The sequence below is a fragment of the Trichoplusia ni genome, chromosome 2 (assembly GCF_003590095.1).
Source record: "Trichoplusia ni isolate ovarian cell line Hi5 chromosome 2, tn1, whole genome shotgun sequence".
Lineage (NCBI taxonomy): Eukaryota > Metazoa > Arthropoda > Insecta > Lepidoptera > Noctuidae > Trichoplusia > Trichoplusia ni.
In genome coordinates, this window is record NC_039479.1 from 15,679,521 (window position 1) to 15,695,031 (window position 15,511).

General features: G+C 39.3%; 1 protein-coding gene across 7 annotated transcripts in view; it reads left to right on the forward strand.

Annotated features, from left to right (window-relative positions):
• LOC113508401 (teneurin-a) overlaps nucleotides 1-15,511 on the forward strand; it is a 108,735-nt gene that overhangs the window by 57,584 nt on the left and 35,640 nt on the right. For 6 of the 7 annotated variants that reach the window (XM_026891413.1, XM_026891415.1, XM_026891414.1 and 3 more), the window contains exon 1: nucleotides 9,603-9,916. The exons of the other annotated variant lie outside the window; for it this stretch is intronic. In XM_026891413.1, the coding sequence (XP_026747214.1) occupies nucleotides 9,789-9,916 (128 nt within the window). In that variant the 5' untranslated portion in view covers nucleotides 9,603-9,788. Of the gene's footprint in view, nucleotides 1-9,602; nucleotides 9,917-15,511 lie in introns of those variants that run through there. 7 annotated transcript variants of the gene reach the window in all.

Consider the following 15,511-nt stretch of genomic DNA (forward strand, 5'->3'; position numbering starts at 1 on the left):
GATAGAGAGACATGCTTCTATCAATTATTTAATTATTATTATGTCTTTGAAAAAATACCAACGATGCCTAGTAATTAGTAAGGAAAACGAAAGCATCTTTTATTTCAAGATTGTAGGAAAATCTACAATTGCTGGGAACCGATAGACTATTAACTATCTCGAGCACACGGTTTCAATCTCCAGCTCAATATAGAGTTCACTTGTGCCAATAACAACACGTGACTTCAATCGGTACTAACACACGAGTAGCTAACACACAACTTCGTCAGTTACACGATTCAGAGGCGAATGGGTACACAGGCATACGTGAGCGGATTATACCAATCCCCAATCATTGTAATGATGAAACAAAGTTGTGAATAAGCAATTTTTTTAGTATTATTTTGTTATAAGTAGATAGGTCGTCCATCCGTTGCGTGGCGGTATCGCGCGATCTGAGGTCCACGCCCGCAGCCCGCCGCGCGCCGTGCGGTGACAAACAACATTCGTGGACGACATTTATGCGACGTCATGGCCCTCAATAGAAATGCTTCGATTTACGTTCCTCGTCTACTTTTTGTCAGACGTCTTTTTTATTCGTGTTGTGGCACAAGCCATTACATAAAACTGTTATACCTGAAGAATTGCTGGCACACACACTTGCATAGGATAGTGTGATCGCTGCAAATTTCACTCTATTGTCACGGTAAACCACAGACTATTTGCAAATGCGAGCCCGTTCCAAACGAGACAGAGACAATAGAATAACATTTTTCATAGAGCTGTTTGCTACATCAAGTTTCTGAACTTATTTTTATAAATTCATGTGAATGTGGAACGGTTCCTGGATTTATTTACCTGTCTGTCTGCAACTTGTCTTCATGTTGTTTTATGACTTACGTTTATATAAAAATGAACATAACACTATCTGACCACAGAAACTAAATACCCACAAACCATCTTTAATATGAATAACTGATAATAAGACTTATTTAGATCAAAGAAACTTCTTGAGATCATCAGTGATTAAGACAATCCAATTTCCAAAACTGAAGTACTCGCAGAATTAGGTAGGTACTTAAAGAACGTTGAATTTAAATGTCTTCGGCAAAAATTGAAGGCAATACCAACCCGAGATCAAAGCGATAGCGGCACTTCAACTTTTTTGTGGAACCGATACCTACTCTTCATTTCCTTTTTAATACGGATTCAATATAGCGATAAGGACATCGGATTTTTTTACAGAAATCAATCTTCGTGTTATTGAAACGTATTTATTCTGTGTCCAACATTCAAAGCAGGTGTATTCAATCGAGGAGATTGTACAAGATCATTAGTCTTAAACAATAGTTGGAATAAATTGTTGAGCATAACGAGTAAGCTGTGATAGAGATTGCAGTGAAGACAATGCCTTCACGGTGGTGGCTCGGAGGGTAGCCATTTGTATTCGTAATGGTAGATCGAATTTCGTATTTGTTCGTGGGGTCGTTAGCAGCACCTTCGCGCTTGTTTATAAAGAAAACAAAACCCTTTATCCGGCGCGAGTCGCGGGGCTGCGGCGGGCTTGAAACCTTACTACCTCCACTAACAACGTAGCTACCGTACAAATAACATAATATTGTACCTTAACAGCTAAAACCGTCTTCGTAATTACACAAACTACGATGTTACGGAGCTATTTATGACTCTACATATAAGTAAAAAGTAATTGCAATGTTATTGCATTGAATAGATGTTTTATTACAAAACACAGTTTGAACAAGTCCTAGAAATAAATAACACTGAAAGTCACTTACTCTATGCATAAACATTTTCTTACGTCAAGTTATAATTCATGTAGACAATGCCAAGTTTGTGTCATCTTATACGTCAAAAGCTTACGCTGCGGTGCGCTCGCTAACCACCAAGTAACAAGGTATTCATGTTTTTAAGTTGTTTTTAGATTGTTACATAGATAAGGCATACCTAAAGCCCGATAGAGCGTGAACTAAAGTCACGCGCCAAGGATTTTCGGTACACACGTCCGGAGTCGCGTCATCTTGTTTCTAAAGCTTAAAACCTCCTTAAAGCCTACGTAGCGATGGCTAGTGTCCAGACCAATCGATTAGTTTCACTAACTTTTCATTATGTTAAAGATCGAAGGAACTATTTAAAGAGTGAATTGATATTGTATGAAGGATAGAGAAACTCATAAGGTCAATTTGGAATGCGATATGTAAGTTTAAAACCCTTGTGTGTTGTTTATTTTTATATCTTGATAAAAGTTGTCAATGTCAATCAGCCTTCTAATCATTTTTTATGTAATGTGGTGATACATGTTGTCAACGGTCAAAATTTGTCGGACGTGGAACGTCACAAGCTGTGCATATGCGGTGTCAAGATCACGTCGGCGTAGCGTCGCGCCGCCGCGGGTGACACGCGCACCCGCGCCGCCCGCGCCCCTGTCGCACACCCGCTGCCGTCCTCCTGCTACCCTCAACCCTCGCACCACGCATGCTCCAATTATAATCTGTTTAGGGATGTCTATTGTCGATTAAGATTTTTATTACGAATTTATTCATCACCATTTCTTGATTCCTACTGACAAATCTGTATATCATGATATCTCCAAAGGAATTTTCTTGGATACTTTTGGCCTGAAATGAAAATTTCAGTCTTGATATTCATCAAAAGAATAAGACACACATGACGTACAGTAAACTTGAGCTTTCTCGTATCTTTCGTAGAAACTGACAGGGTTAAGCACGATATCCACCCGTGGCGGATAACTCGATAGCTCGACATAGGATAGGGCGGCATTATCCATCAGCGATGGATGCGCGCGCAGCGGCGTCGCGCGGAGGGCATCAAATCGCCTGCGGAGGGCGGCCGTGGCGCGCGTGTTCGTTGTCTCCCGCGCGGTGACTCGCCACAACACCTCCGACGACGGTGAGGTGCGCTGCGTGCCCGATGCGACTCGCTCGCGGTCACTGACCGATACGCCATACATCATAACATCGCGTTTGACCTCCGCCCCGAGCGCGGCCGCGTTTTGTAGGCCCGTGCCGCCACCGCGCCGGCCACCAGTGCCCGACTCCACATGCACCACCAGGTAGCCCCGAGTCCCGAGTCCCCGACCCTCGGTAGCGTGTTATCCACCAATATTTCTGTAAACGTCGCAATCCACCCAACCACTCGCCTGTGCCCGACTTTAATTTGTTCTTTATTGTTTTTGGTGTTTATTGTTTCCCTAAATGTGTTTTCATCGTTCTAAAATTCTTGGAATGACGGAGTACTTAGTCAGATCGTGTGTGAGTTCGTAAGGGTGCCTTTTAACGTCAGGGCGTGAGTTATTGATGGACTGTCCGTTATGTGTACTTCTTATCTATGGAATAATAAAACGTGTAAGATATTTATCTGTTTACATGAATACAAATGTGATCTATGATCTGTTGATTAATTCGTGCAGATAACTAGACAGAATATTTTAAGGTAAATAAAATTAGTATGATTTGATATGTATCTCATATTCCGGTAGTGGGAATGCATGAAGTTTAAACTGAAATTTTCATTCTAAACGCATATTTTTTTATGAGATTAATATCTATTTGAAGATCAATCGCTGTGAGGCCGAATGCTTGATGGAGTATTTGAGATAGTTGCTCCTTTCCCGGAGATAGTTTCATGTGGAGTTATTGGCCAAACGACGAGCGCTTGCCAACTGCTACATTTGCAGAATAACTTGAATGCCAAAACAACTATATTAAAGAAATTTATTGTATAGTTAATCATTACTTTAAAGTCATAATAAAATTTTGTAACCTCATTCGTGTTAACTGCATGTTTATACATAATTATAATCTGTAAACGAGTAGATAGAAATAAAATCTTTTATCTCTCTGGGTATCGTTCAGATTCCGTAAACATGCACATTTAATTATTCTTGCAGCAATTAGTAAGACGTCACTTTATAAATAAACACTTAATGCATATGCGCAAAATAAATGCTTGCCTCATTCTTCTGGTAAGAGCTATCCGATAAACACTCAAGTTTATTTAAAGGTCATCATAGTGTTTTAAATAGTGAAAAGCATCATTAAAATATTTTTTAAATATAGAACAATTCTAGCAACAATTATTTAATCAGAAATGTTAACGAAAACAAAGTATTATTTAAAATACCTGTTTAAAACAGATTAATTAAATTTCAATATTTTTTTAGAGTTTTCCTGCAATTTCAAATGTAATTAATTTATCGGTATATTAAGTAAATTTTCAAATGGGTTCCAATAGCAGTTAAAAATGAATAACCATTACCTTGGATTAGATATCTTATAAAAATAAAATTAGCATGTTTGAAAACCAAAAATATAGTTTTGGTGCTCATTAAATTAATTCATCACAGCTAAACTAACGAAAAGACTCAGTAAATATCAGTCATAAAACTCAAGTCAGTACAACTTAACCAACGGGATAGCTTGATAGCAGTTATTGTCCATTCATTAACGAAGGTTTTATGTTGAATTTAACGTCTTCGCATAAATTTTCATTCATCAAGAAAACACATAAACCTATCGGCATCCCGACAGACAGACTTGTTATTTTCACACTTTATGTAGCACTAAAAACGACTAAAGAAAGGATTAACACTTCTGAGCCTCCACTCAGACTGGGCTCTGCAATCAAATTTAAGAGAACATTCTCTTTCACACTTCGACTCTCTTTAAAAGCCGTAAAACAATGCGTTTTCAAAACACACGTTCATTTCAAGTTAAACACCATGTATAATTACACCGTAACCGCTATAACCTTACATAATCGTATCATAGCACGACACAAACAGAGAACTTGGTCTCGGTAAAGTCTCACGGTTGCTATTAACGATGAGGAGCCATATGCAAGAACCAGCGGTGTAGGTATTAACGGCAACTTGAACTCAAGCCCGGACATCAATTAGGTTCGACTTGTTCTCGCAATTATGTGCTCAAACTAAATTGCTGGAAGATTCGTCGGACGCTAATGGTTCTACTAAGACTCCATGACACATGAGTGCGAGTGCACGCCGTACGCGTTCACACGCTAGCGCTTTAAACGAATCTATCAGAGTTCTGTCAAATCATTTGAGCTGTGGTAGAGGTCTTGGCGCGCACCGTATGTTACATGTCTCGAGTGATACGTCACGCACGGCGCGGTGTGGCCTAATGTCCTCCGCTAATGCGGCGGTGGCCCGACAAGAGGACAATTTCCGGGCCCGCCCCTACCTTCCCGCCATTACGCACTAGAAACAATTCCATAACCATTATAATCATTAATGATGCCGCGCCACCATTAAGCACGCTTACATTGATTTCTCTTTTCATCATTATTTATCTGAAAGTCAATATTTCAGAACGCCGCGGCTCGTCTTCTCTACAATCTTTTTTGATTTATTGGAGAACTTGAAGCGTTGCTTGTTATAATAGTTTAATAAAATTAATTACCGCGGCGAACACAATTTACTGCTAAAGTACGCTTTACTTTAGTAGCAGTCGAGAGCTCTTCAGGTGCCGGGTAATATGTTAAAAAACTTTTGGGTTAACCGCTTTGTTTTTGTCCGGTGTCTGCAGGCGACAAAACTCTGTGTGCTGACAGATGCAGGGCTAATGACAAATTAACCGTTAAAAACTCGTCGAAAGGCGGGCAAAAGAGGAAAAAATAGCAAAGTAAAAAGTAACAGTTCGTAGCTTTTATCTCCGACGTGTTTCGCGAAGACAACGTTTATTTTGAACGACGGAGTCGGGAGTCCACTCGGCGCGGAGCGGCGCGCGGTGACGCGGAGGCCACGTGTCCGCGCCCGTCTTAAATCAACCGATGTCGGATGTAATCATCGTTTACCAAATCAAAAACCGTTTGATCTCTATTTCAAGCCTTGTTAGAGTCATCTCATTATTTGCATTTAAATTCCAAAGTGGACGAGGATAGACTTATTAACAAATTCGCATGTTGACTAATTTCAATAACGTTTAATCACTTTCCTATATTTTTTTTTCTTCTACGTACCTTATAAAAAAATGTGATTATAATCAACTCATATCCGAGCAGTGCACTGACACAATACAAAAAATAAGTAAATACAAGATGTTTATTTTGTAGGAATGAAAACGGTTGATTGACAATATACGTAAACAACAGCTATCATCGACATCCAATATATGATTTTGTTCGCACGCGAACGTGGATTGCTCCCACGATAATTACATCAAGTAATGTATGCAGCAAATCATACACTACAAAATGAGGCATAAAATGTTAGAGCTGAGGCTTGGGAACGAGACGGGCGTGCGTAATTACCCGACAAGAATGTGGCCGAGTCCTGCGGCCGGGCCAGCCTCCCGACCGCGTCGCTAAACTAGGAATAAAGTGCTCAGTGCGGTACCCTTAACTCGTTAATTACACTCTGAAACTTAATATACTTAGGTCCCCGTTTCTAATTTTACAACTTCGAAACTGGAAGTGTTCGGTATCAAACCTACTCGCACTTAAAACAATATTTTTAATGAGTGTTCTTCTGAAGGTTGAACGGTGTACGTCGAAGTACTTGTATCCTCGGGGCATCTATTAAGCGGACAGGAATCGTTTCCCACAGCCCGCTCTCGGCTCGTCACGGAATCAATATCGTCTTTTATCTTATGAAACGTGCTCCACATACACACACAGCTCACCTCGTAGCACGCACACAGGGGTGCTGCCTAGGGCTGCTAACGTTACAGAATAAAATGAACAAATACGCGGCCAGATAGCGATAATTAATCCAAATTTCTTCGCTCTCGCACGTGTTTGTTCGCACGGTCTCTAAAACTCGGGAGATTTAATTAAATCTCGCTCTCGAGTTGTGATATTAGTTTTCCGCTTAATTATAATTATGCCCGTATATATTTTCGCTGTTGAAAGTAGTTGGCACCAACAAGGTTAAGAAAAAGGTAGAAAAACTAAAGTAATGTGTGAATCATGTCACAAAAAGTTTAAGCGCGTATCCTAGTATCATTGACATTTGTTCCTACTACGACGTTATTCCCAAACTTTAACGCCAATTAAAATAGCTGAGTAACTTTTTGTAGCGCAGTCGACTGACGGATGCCGAAATTTATTTAGGCCAGCCAGTGGAGATTAATACGGTTCAAACGAACGGGCGCCTTGTTAATGTTAGTGTAAATACACTGACTAAAATATGTTTATTAGTGAACAACTGTTCAGTTAAAGTGTGCTATAGAGCACTTGAAATACAAACAATGCTATGTAATTGGTGCAGTGTTGTTATGCAACATTGTTTTTACGTTACGACTACTGCTTCGGAGTTGTTCGGGTCCAATAACGAGCCCATTGTGAGGTTTATTTCTGTTCAAATTAAAGTGGTATGTAGCTTATCTTTAGTTAGTGGGGAATAATGTTCCATGGGCTGTCGTAAGGTAGAGTCAAAGCGCGCGAGCGACGCAAGTTCAAGTGCAAGAACAGATACATAGATCAGCGGTCAGAAATACATCAGTCAGTGTATGGCATGGGAAAACGTTCGGCTGAGACGCGGCCCGCTTCCTACTTGCCTTATATGCAACTACCGCTATTGCTCAAGCATGCTCGTACTCCGGCCTCCGGGATCCATCGACTTCGATATACTTTCACAACAATGTATTTTATTCCTAGTAACGTTAATATTTTCAAGAAGGTTTAGAAACAAACTAATTACGAAACATCTCGAATATTAAAGATAGATAAATAATGAATTTGAAACCGAAAACTTACCTATTTTGCAACATCATTAATTCAGAAAAAATCTCTAGCTAATTGATTACACTTAAAAACTAAATTAAGATATAATCCATCTCGCGAACTTAATTGAATAAAAAAGCTCTCAGTTCGAAAACTCTGTAAATCCGCTCGATGGCTGGCCTATCGATAGACCTCAGCCGATATTAAAACAAAGTAAGTCGCTGGGGCTTTAAATTCCCTAATGTTTGTGAAAACATACTTAAATCTGTCAGGAGGCGCTTAAATCAATTTATTATACAGGTACGCAAAGACACTTCGGCAACGAGCATGTTTACCCGCATGTATGTATGTATGTAAATCTTGCGTTCCTTGCTTCTTCAAAAAGCCGTATGGAAAACTCTAAGCCTCTTTTATATTCTTATTCTTTATCCTTGTGGGATAATTCGGGCCCATAGGACAGGTTTTTACATAATTTTACCGCATCCTTTTCTATTGGCAGTACGCCTTTGCAGAATCACATTTTTTTCGCAAATTTTTATTAGTCACACGGTAACGCGTCGCTAAATTAGAAAACATTCAATAAATCACACGGGCGTAATTCAATTTCGGCGATCGTAAATAAAATTTGCGCGGAGGGTATGTAACGAGTTTTAAAAACAAACATTTTAGAGAACAAAAAGGGTAAACGGGTGTTCGCCAGACGTATTTGTCGTGAACAATGTTTGTGAGGGTAATTGTCGGAGATGCAAAGTGCTGAGATCAAGCGGACAGCCGTCAGCCCGCGCCAGGGGAGCGCAGGTCTTTGAACTACCACCATCATGTACGAGTATGTATGCAGCGCAGTACTCGATACACAATTCCTATTGAGATTTTTCTCGCTGCTCGTTAGTACGAAGCCGTTTATTATGATGGGCCCCATAACATTAACGTAATAGCGCAGTGATTCATGTGTTTTTGTACACTAAACTCACATTTGCGTTGGCGTCAACAGTTCTTCATCTTATTAACTTGGTTCTCACTTATAATTCAGGTTCCATAATTTAATTTACTGAATAATACATTTCTTACTATATTTATGTTAGAATTTACCGTTTTGAGTGATGTACGAAAGCTCTTTCAAAATAGATCGTTATCTATTCTATTAATTATCATTTATTTGTGCTTGGCGGAGCCCTAGCGACCGTCCGCCGCCCCTCATTCACTCGATAATCGTATCGATTGGATACTTTCTCCTTTCTCGTCTCCACTTCGATTACCTTGCATTCTTTTTACGCGACCTAATGCCATCATTATCTTTTAAATTTTACCAAATATTACCATTAATACTTAAAAAACTTGTGCAATATCTCACGTGCTGACTTGATAAAAACGGAGCCATGTGTTACTATTATAATTATTTATAACGTCATAAAAACCATAAATGTGCTAAATCTGAAATTTAAAAAAAAAACGTGTATAGCTTCGCGGCACATTACAAAAGGCACCCTTGGCTCTACTGCACAGATCGTATTCACACTTTACACAATATTCTTAGGGTACAATAGGAATTCAACCGCACGCCGACATGTTGAACACGGGTGTGCCGTCGTGCCGTAGTGTCAGGTCTAGTGCCGTCCCTCGTCTTGCGTATGTTTCGGGTTTTTTGTGTGCGCGTCTAATAACTCGACGAGCTTGACGGCACCTCGGCGCGGGCGCAAAAAATGACAAAAGCTCAAGTTGTAAGCTCGGGCAGGCGAGGGTCGGGGCGGGTCGGCCTGCTCACGGGAGATGCAACGCCGTCAGTCGGCCGCGCACACCCGAAGGGCAACCACTAGGTACACCCGTGTCGCGGAACATTGCTCGCGTAACGAGCTTTCTTTAAACATTTTTCGTATTATCTCTTTTCAGTTTCAAAAAAACAATAAATAAACAAAAGTGTATTCGGAATGTGGAAAGTAAACAATTAAAATTATCAGTGGATTTTTGTATATTTTACAACAAGATACACGTATTTTTGGTAGTGCAACAATGTAAGTGATAAGACGCTTTAGTGAAATGTTGGGTTTGGAGATCAAACATTAGTGAAGTGAACTCGTTCAAGCGTCAGGATGACTATGAAGTCGCTGAAGTACAGCGAGCGGGAGGAGATGATGGAGGGTTTCAGCCCGGTACCTCCTCCCCTCCCCCGCCGACAGCCAGTCAGGAACATCTACGCCGAACCCTTCGTAGACCCTAGGTAAGTTCCATCTCGAGCCAGAAAACCATCGCCTAACATCATTAGGTAAGTATGCCACTAACCACAACCCTTGGCTTTCATAACATACTATCATATTTTAGGGTAAAGTTTTAACGCGGCTCTAAGTACTATGTAAGCACACAATGATTTAGTAAGTATTACACAAGAAACGGACATCATTGTCTCAATAAACACGATAAATATGATCGAGGTGTCACAAGCTGCATCTATATCGACTATAAAATTAACTCTTAATATTTAATCTGCCGAGAATACATTAAGCCTTGAGATAAAATTCTTTAAGCTTTCAAGATAAGTCACATTTCAACAGCTATTGAACACAAAACTAAAATATTCAACAACAGTAAGATAAAACACATTAGTCGAGCCGATGACAACTCACATAAATTACGAAGCTTTTGATAAAGCCGACGTTAAACCACGGGCCAAGCGGCACGTAATCATTTCTAAAACATGACCATTGTGATAAATTCTAAATTACTTTTAGTCCCTTTTAAGACAAAACAATTCTTATAAGAATTAATCTCTCGTTTGACAACAAGTTAATTCTGAATGATAAGCCATATCAAATAAGAAATATTAAAAGAAGTCTAAACGAAATAAGGAAAATGTACAATTCAATTGAGTATTTGAATCAGTTGACGGCACTTGTTTACCTTCCCGACCCCAGTTCTATAAAGGGCGGGCCCCTGTATTCATGGCCGCAGTTCAAAGTAATAATAAAGAGCCTGAAGCCAGAAAACATCTATTTCATATACCGCACGACTACATAAACACGGGCCTCCCTGAACCCCCGCAAACCTCCGAAGACCACAGAACATTATTAAAGTAAGGCACTACACAAAACTAATTCTGCGCCTCTTATTCGGGGTGTCCTTTGGGGTTTCCGATCGGAGTTCTCACAATAAGAAATTCCCATTCCAAAATGTAGTTTAGTAGTTTTCCGCGAGTAAGGGATACCGAACAATATGCATATGGTGTGTGCTAATGGTGGTGGACCAGGAACGCTCGGAGCGGATGTGCGGTGCTATATGCCGCCATAAATCATATTTTTATACTTGGCGCGCGCTCGGGCGGGCGGGCAGCGCAGATAGCGCAGTTACTGCCATCTGCGACACCCCAATCGCCGCAGCTTAATTTCAACAGATTCGAGGGCGAATCCCAACTATTAATACCGCAGTATCAATACGTAATACTCCGACATTAATAAAACGAACACTCTTCCACCGTTATCTAGTTACGAGAACTTTTGTATTAAATGGCTTTCTATAATTGTTGTTAAACGTACTTTAATATCATAAAAATATTTCCACCTGTCATAACTCATAAGTGATCGCATCGTCTGACCATTAAAGTAACCATCCAGGTCAGAAATGAAATTTATTATTGACTTGTTTAATGATAACGATTTGACACGCTAGAGCGATGATAGATAACGGAAACATCATTTGACGCCGTACTAACGGTGAGTAAAGAATGTAATTTCCTTTACAATGTGTTAACAAGGGCCGAACACCGAGGCAAACTATATGACGGTTAAGTGCACGCAACAATGGTAGGCAGATAGCATCGAGGCGCCCTTCATGCTCAGGCGCGCCTCGCATCGTGCGTCGCCATCGCCACGCTTCCACAAGGAAATTGACATTCAAAGGTAACCCTCGACGGCTTGATGTGCTTTAGTTTCCATGCAAGCGCAACTAAATATGTCTCAACAGGAATAACATTAAACACGTTGTCAGTTAGATGTTTAATCAAATGGAAAATGTAAAAAAGAGAGGTGTAAAATAATACGTCCCGTAAAATGTATAAGTTAGTGCATATAGAGAATGTGAGATAATAAATTGACTGTAAAAATTGTTGCACATATTTATACTTTTCGGTTCAAAGGTTAATATAAAGGATTTTTAATTACAACCCTTTCTTCGTAATGATCAAGTTAGTGCATCATCAAATGCTGCTTACGTCCTAAAACTTTTATAAAATAGAGTTTCAGAAAGATACATAATATATACAAAGCAAAATAAAATGAAATTTCCTATTAATATTTATCAATTAAAAGTCAGCCAGTCTACAAACAAACAATCTGTTTACAAATTCTAAAATCAGTTTCAAAATTACTTAAAGGTGTCAAAGTTTTGTAATTAACGTCGGTATGTAAACATGGGCAAATGCGTCATACGTCTGCAGAGACACGATCGCCAAACTGAGGAGTTGGAAACTGGCGGCAAATATTTGGGCATATATGGAGCCGGGAAGTTCGGCCGAGCAAGAAATGATTTCCATACGGCCCGGACAACGCAAACACAGTTCACCCATCAAACTCCAACACAAACTTGAAACTTAGTTAATAGCGTTTAGACAATCGCACACGTTTCTACCGACTTCACAATTCACATAGCTTTGTGCATTGGTTCAATCACGCTCGGTTGGTTAGCTGCGCGCTTCCGTATTATCTTTTAATGTAGCGTTAAATCGCATTCTAGCTTTCAATGTTTACGTTTTGTAGAACTAACAAAAATCCATGTCACTGTCGTCCCTATCCACACATAATCGCCCAGACTCCGGTCAAATATTTGTAGGTGTTGATAAGAACTGAGAAAAAATAAACGTGGTTTTATTGTACAAGTATTTGTCTTGTAAGCTTGGATTATATTCTGACATTCAGTTGAAAAAACCAGAGTCATGTAACCAAACAATTTCATTTTTATTGTCTCTTTGAATCTCCGATGATATTCTTTTGTTTGTTTCTACCCTTATAAAGAACAAGACCAGTTTATGCACAACTATTTTGGAGTTGTTAGTGTAGTTTACCTAATAGGGTTAGTAATCACTACTGGAATTACTGTATTTAGCTTCACAATGTTCCTTTACCTTTAGTCAGTTTCTGGCCCGGACCACTCAGCATCTAATTTGTATGAATGAAACATGTTGTCTAATGCCAACATTTCTCAACTCACAAGACGCATTGTTGAATTACTCAGTTGAATGCATCTGTTAATACTGAGAAGCTATTAACATACACGGTAGCAACAAATAGGCAAACAAAGCTTCAGCTCCGTTCATTGCTAATAGACTCTTAGACAAATGTTTAATTACTGAACACATACACACAGTTTTAAATTTAAAATCTCGTCTTGTACCTATATTAACGTGACACATGCTTTCGAATAATTACACTCGTTTAGTTTTGTAACAACTTCCTTTCCAAGAATATTATCTATGAGATATTCAAGGCGCTGGCATTCTAACCCTTGAACTTCACCCTGAGAACATTCCTCTCTCAAACCCATTAGACGTGATCGTGATCGATTGTTTATTGTAACTGGTGCAGCATCTTATTAATAGTTCGTATAATTAGAGGAAACGCCCCATCAAACCAGACCGCTGTCCTCAGATACTATGAAAGGGGCACTGAGTAGGCACGGCATGTTCAAACCAATCGCACCAAACGCAGGAAGTTCAATTATCTTCCTTTAACTTTAATGCATAATGTCGACACAATCATTTCATTAAACTGAATCTTTGTGATTCAATCGCTCATAATTGGACTGATCAAACGGACCAATTACTGTGCTCCCTAGACGACTGTATGCAATATGCGTAATTATTCGAGCAATGATACGTAATGGAACTTGACTATTTAAATTAGTTATGCAAATAGTACAACGAACTTTGTCATACTCATGTAAAATGTTTATATTAAAACTCTATCTATGCAGTTAATCTACATAAAACAAGCAGTAAACTGTATTTTTAGTACATTCATATTTTTAACAGATGATTCACCTCATGTCTATATTTATAGCGCATTCAAAATACGAGTGGATATGAAACGCCTGCACTGTGTAAACAATGTGATGAAATAATGGAATCATAATATTGTCTTTCGATCCAACGGCTCCATATCTAGCATTTGTCAGTGGAGCACAACAGAGCTTATCACGAATGTATGACGTTGCATCTCCAACAAAGGATAATCCAGGATCGTCACCGCCGATACCACTGTCACAAAGTTGGACATAAATCTTTCACGTTGACGGCGATCGACATCTACTACGTTCCTTAGCCACCAACACACATACACATAATCTCCTTCTGTCGTCGACTGTCCCCTATACTTTATACTTCTAACGTTTGTAAACAAACCACTTTTCGTTTGAATAATACACTCGTCGAGGTGAGGCACCGAACACAATGGCGAGACTGTAATAGTTTCCGTTTTGAATAAGAGATGTCTATTGTCTCCTTTCAATATTGATTGAGTTCATCTCTAATATTACGACGAATGCCAGCTTCGGAAATTGTTTTCCGGTGAAATTATGACTTGAGTAAATTTTTATGTCGATCGCTATGTTTATGTCAGATACGAGGTGAATTATAATAAGCCACAGTGATCTTGCTTTACGACAGGTAGTACCACGAATATGTTGGAGAGGTTCATTGAACGCGTCGAATAATGAAGTTCTAATAATAGCGTGGCGATATTTCGTCATCTCGGAGAGGCGCATATAGGTAGGTGACACTGACATCGGGGTATCGGCGGATCAGCGTCGACGCCAGATATTTCGGTTGCACCGGCAGTCACCGGACGCTTATCGGAATAGGGTATTTTAGCCTAACCCGTTTTAAAAATAAATAAACGGTTGTCCCGTCCGAATAAATACAAACCTCGCTTTGACACTGCTTCCTATAAATAACTGTAATGAATAGGCGGCTGGCGGTCCCGCAGTATATGTATGTAATGTCGACGTTTCCTCGCGTGGATTTATTTCCCTCCTTATTTGAATATTTTATAATTGAGAAGGATATGTTGGTTTGTAGTATAACAATGGAGCGCAATGAACGTTATGGGACAGCCAGCTGGTTAAATGAAATACTGCAGACCGTCACATGACGCTTACAGGAATATTGTGATCAAGGAGAGCCAAGCTCAGCTGTAAGTCACTTCACATGATAGGCACACTCCGTAACTTAATACAACCGTGCCTGATTGCCATAAATGCTTATTTATATCTTAATTAATATCAATATTAACCGTTACATAGATACATGTAGATAATAATGTCACGCGCATTATAAAACAGGTTTTTCTATCATTATGAATGCATTTTTGGGTATGGCCAAAGTAATAGATAATGTTAGATAATCTTAGATAGAATCTCTGGTATTTTTGAGATGATGATTATTGACTTTTATATCGGGTTTCAACAATTTCCGCAAATAAAAAATAACTTCATTTAAGTTTTTTCCGGAGAGATGAGCTATCGGGCTTGCATTACTAATGCACCCTCGAAACAGCTGTGTATAAACATTGCAGGTGTAATTTTCAAGGATGCGCTTGAACATTTCACTTGTAGGTCTTGGTTTTAATTAGGTCATACACGGACGTTATTTAAATATCCTACTTATAATAATCTTTCTTTTCCTTTTCTATTAACACACTAACCAAAACTTGTACTACATAAAACTAACAGTTACTAAAAACGTCGCAAATCATCTTAACACCTATTTCTAAGACATGACCAATAACCTTTTCCATATAACAAATTTGAACAAGTACGAGTCAAGTTGAGT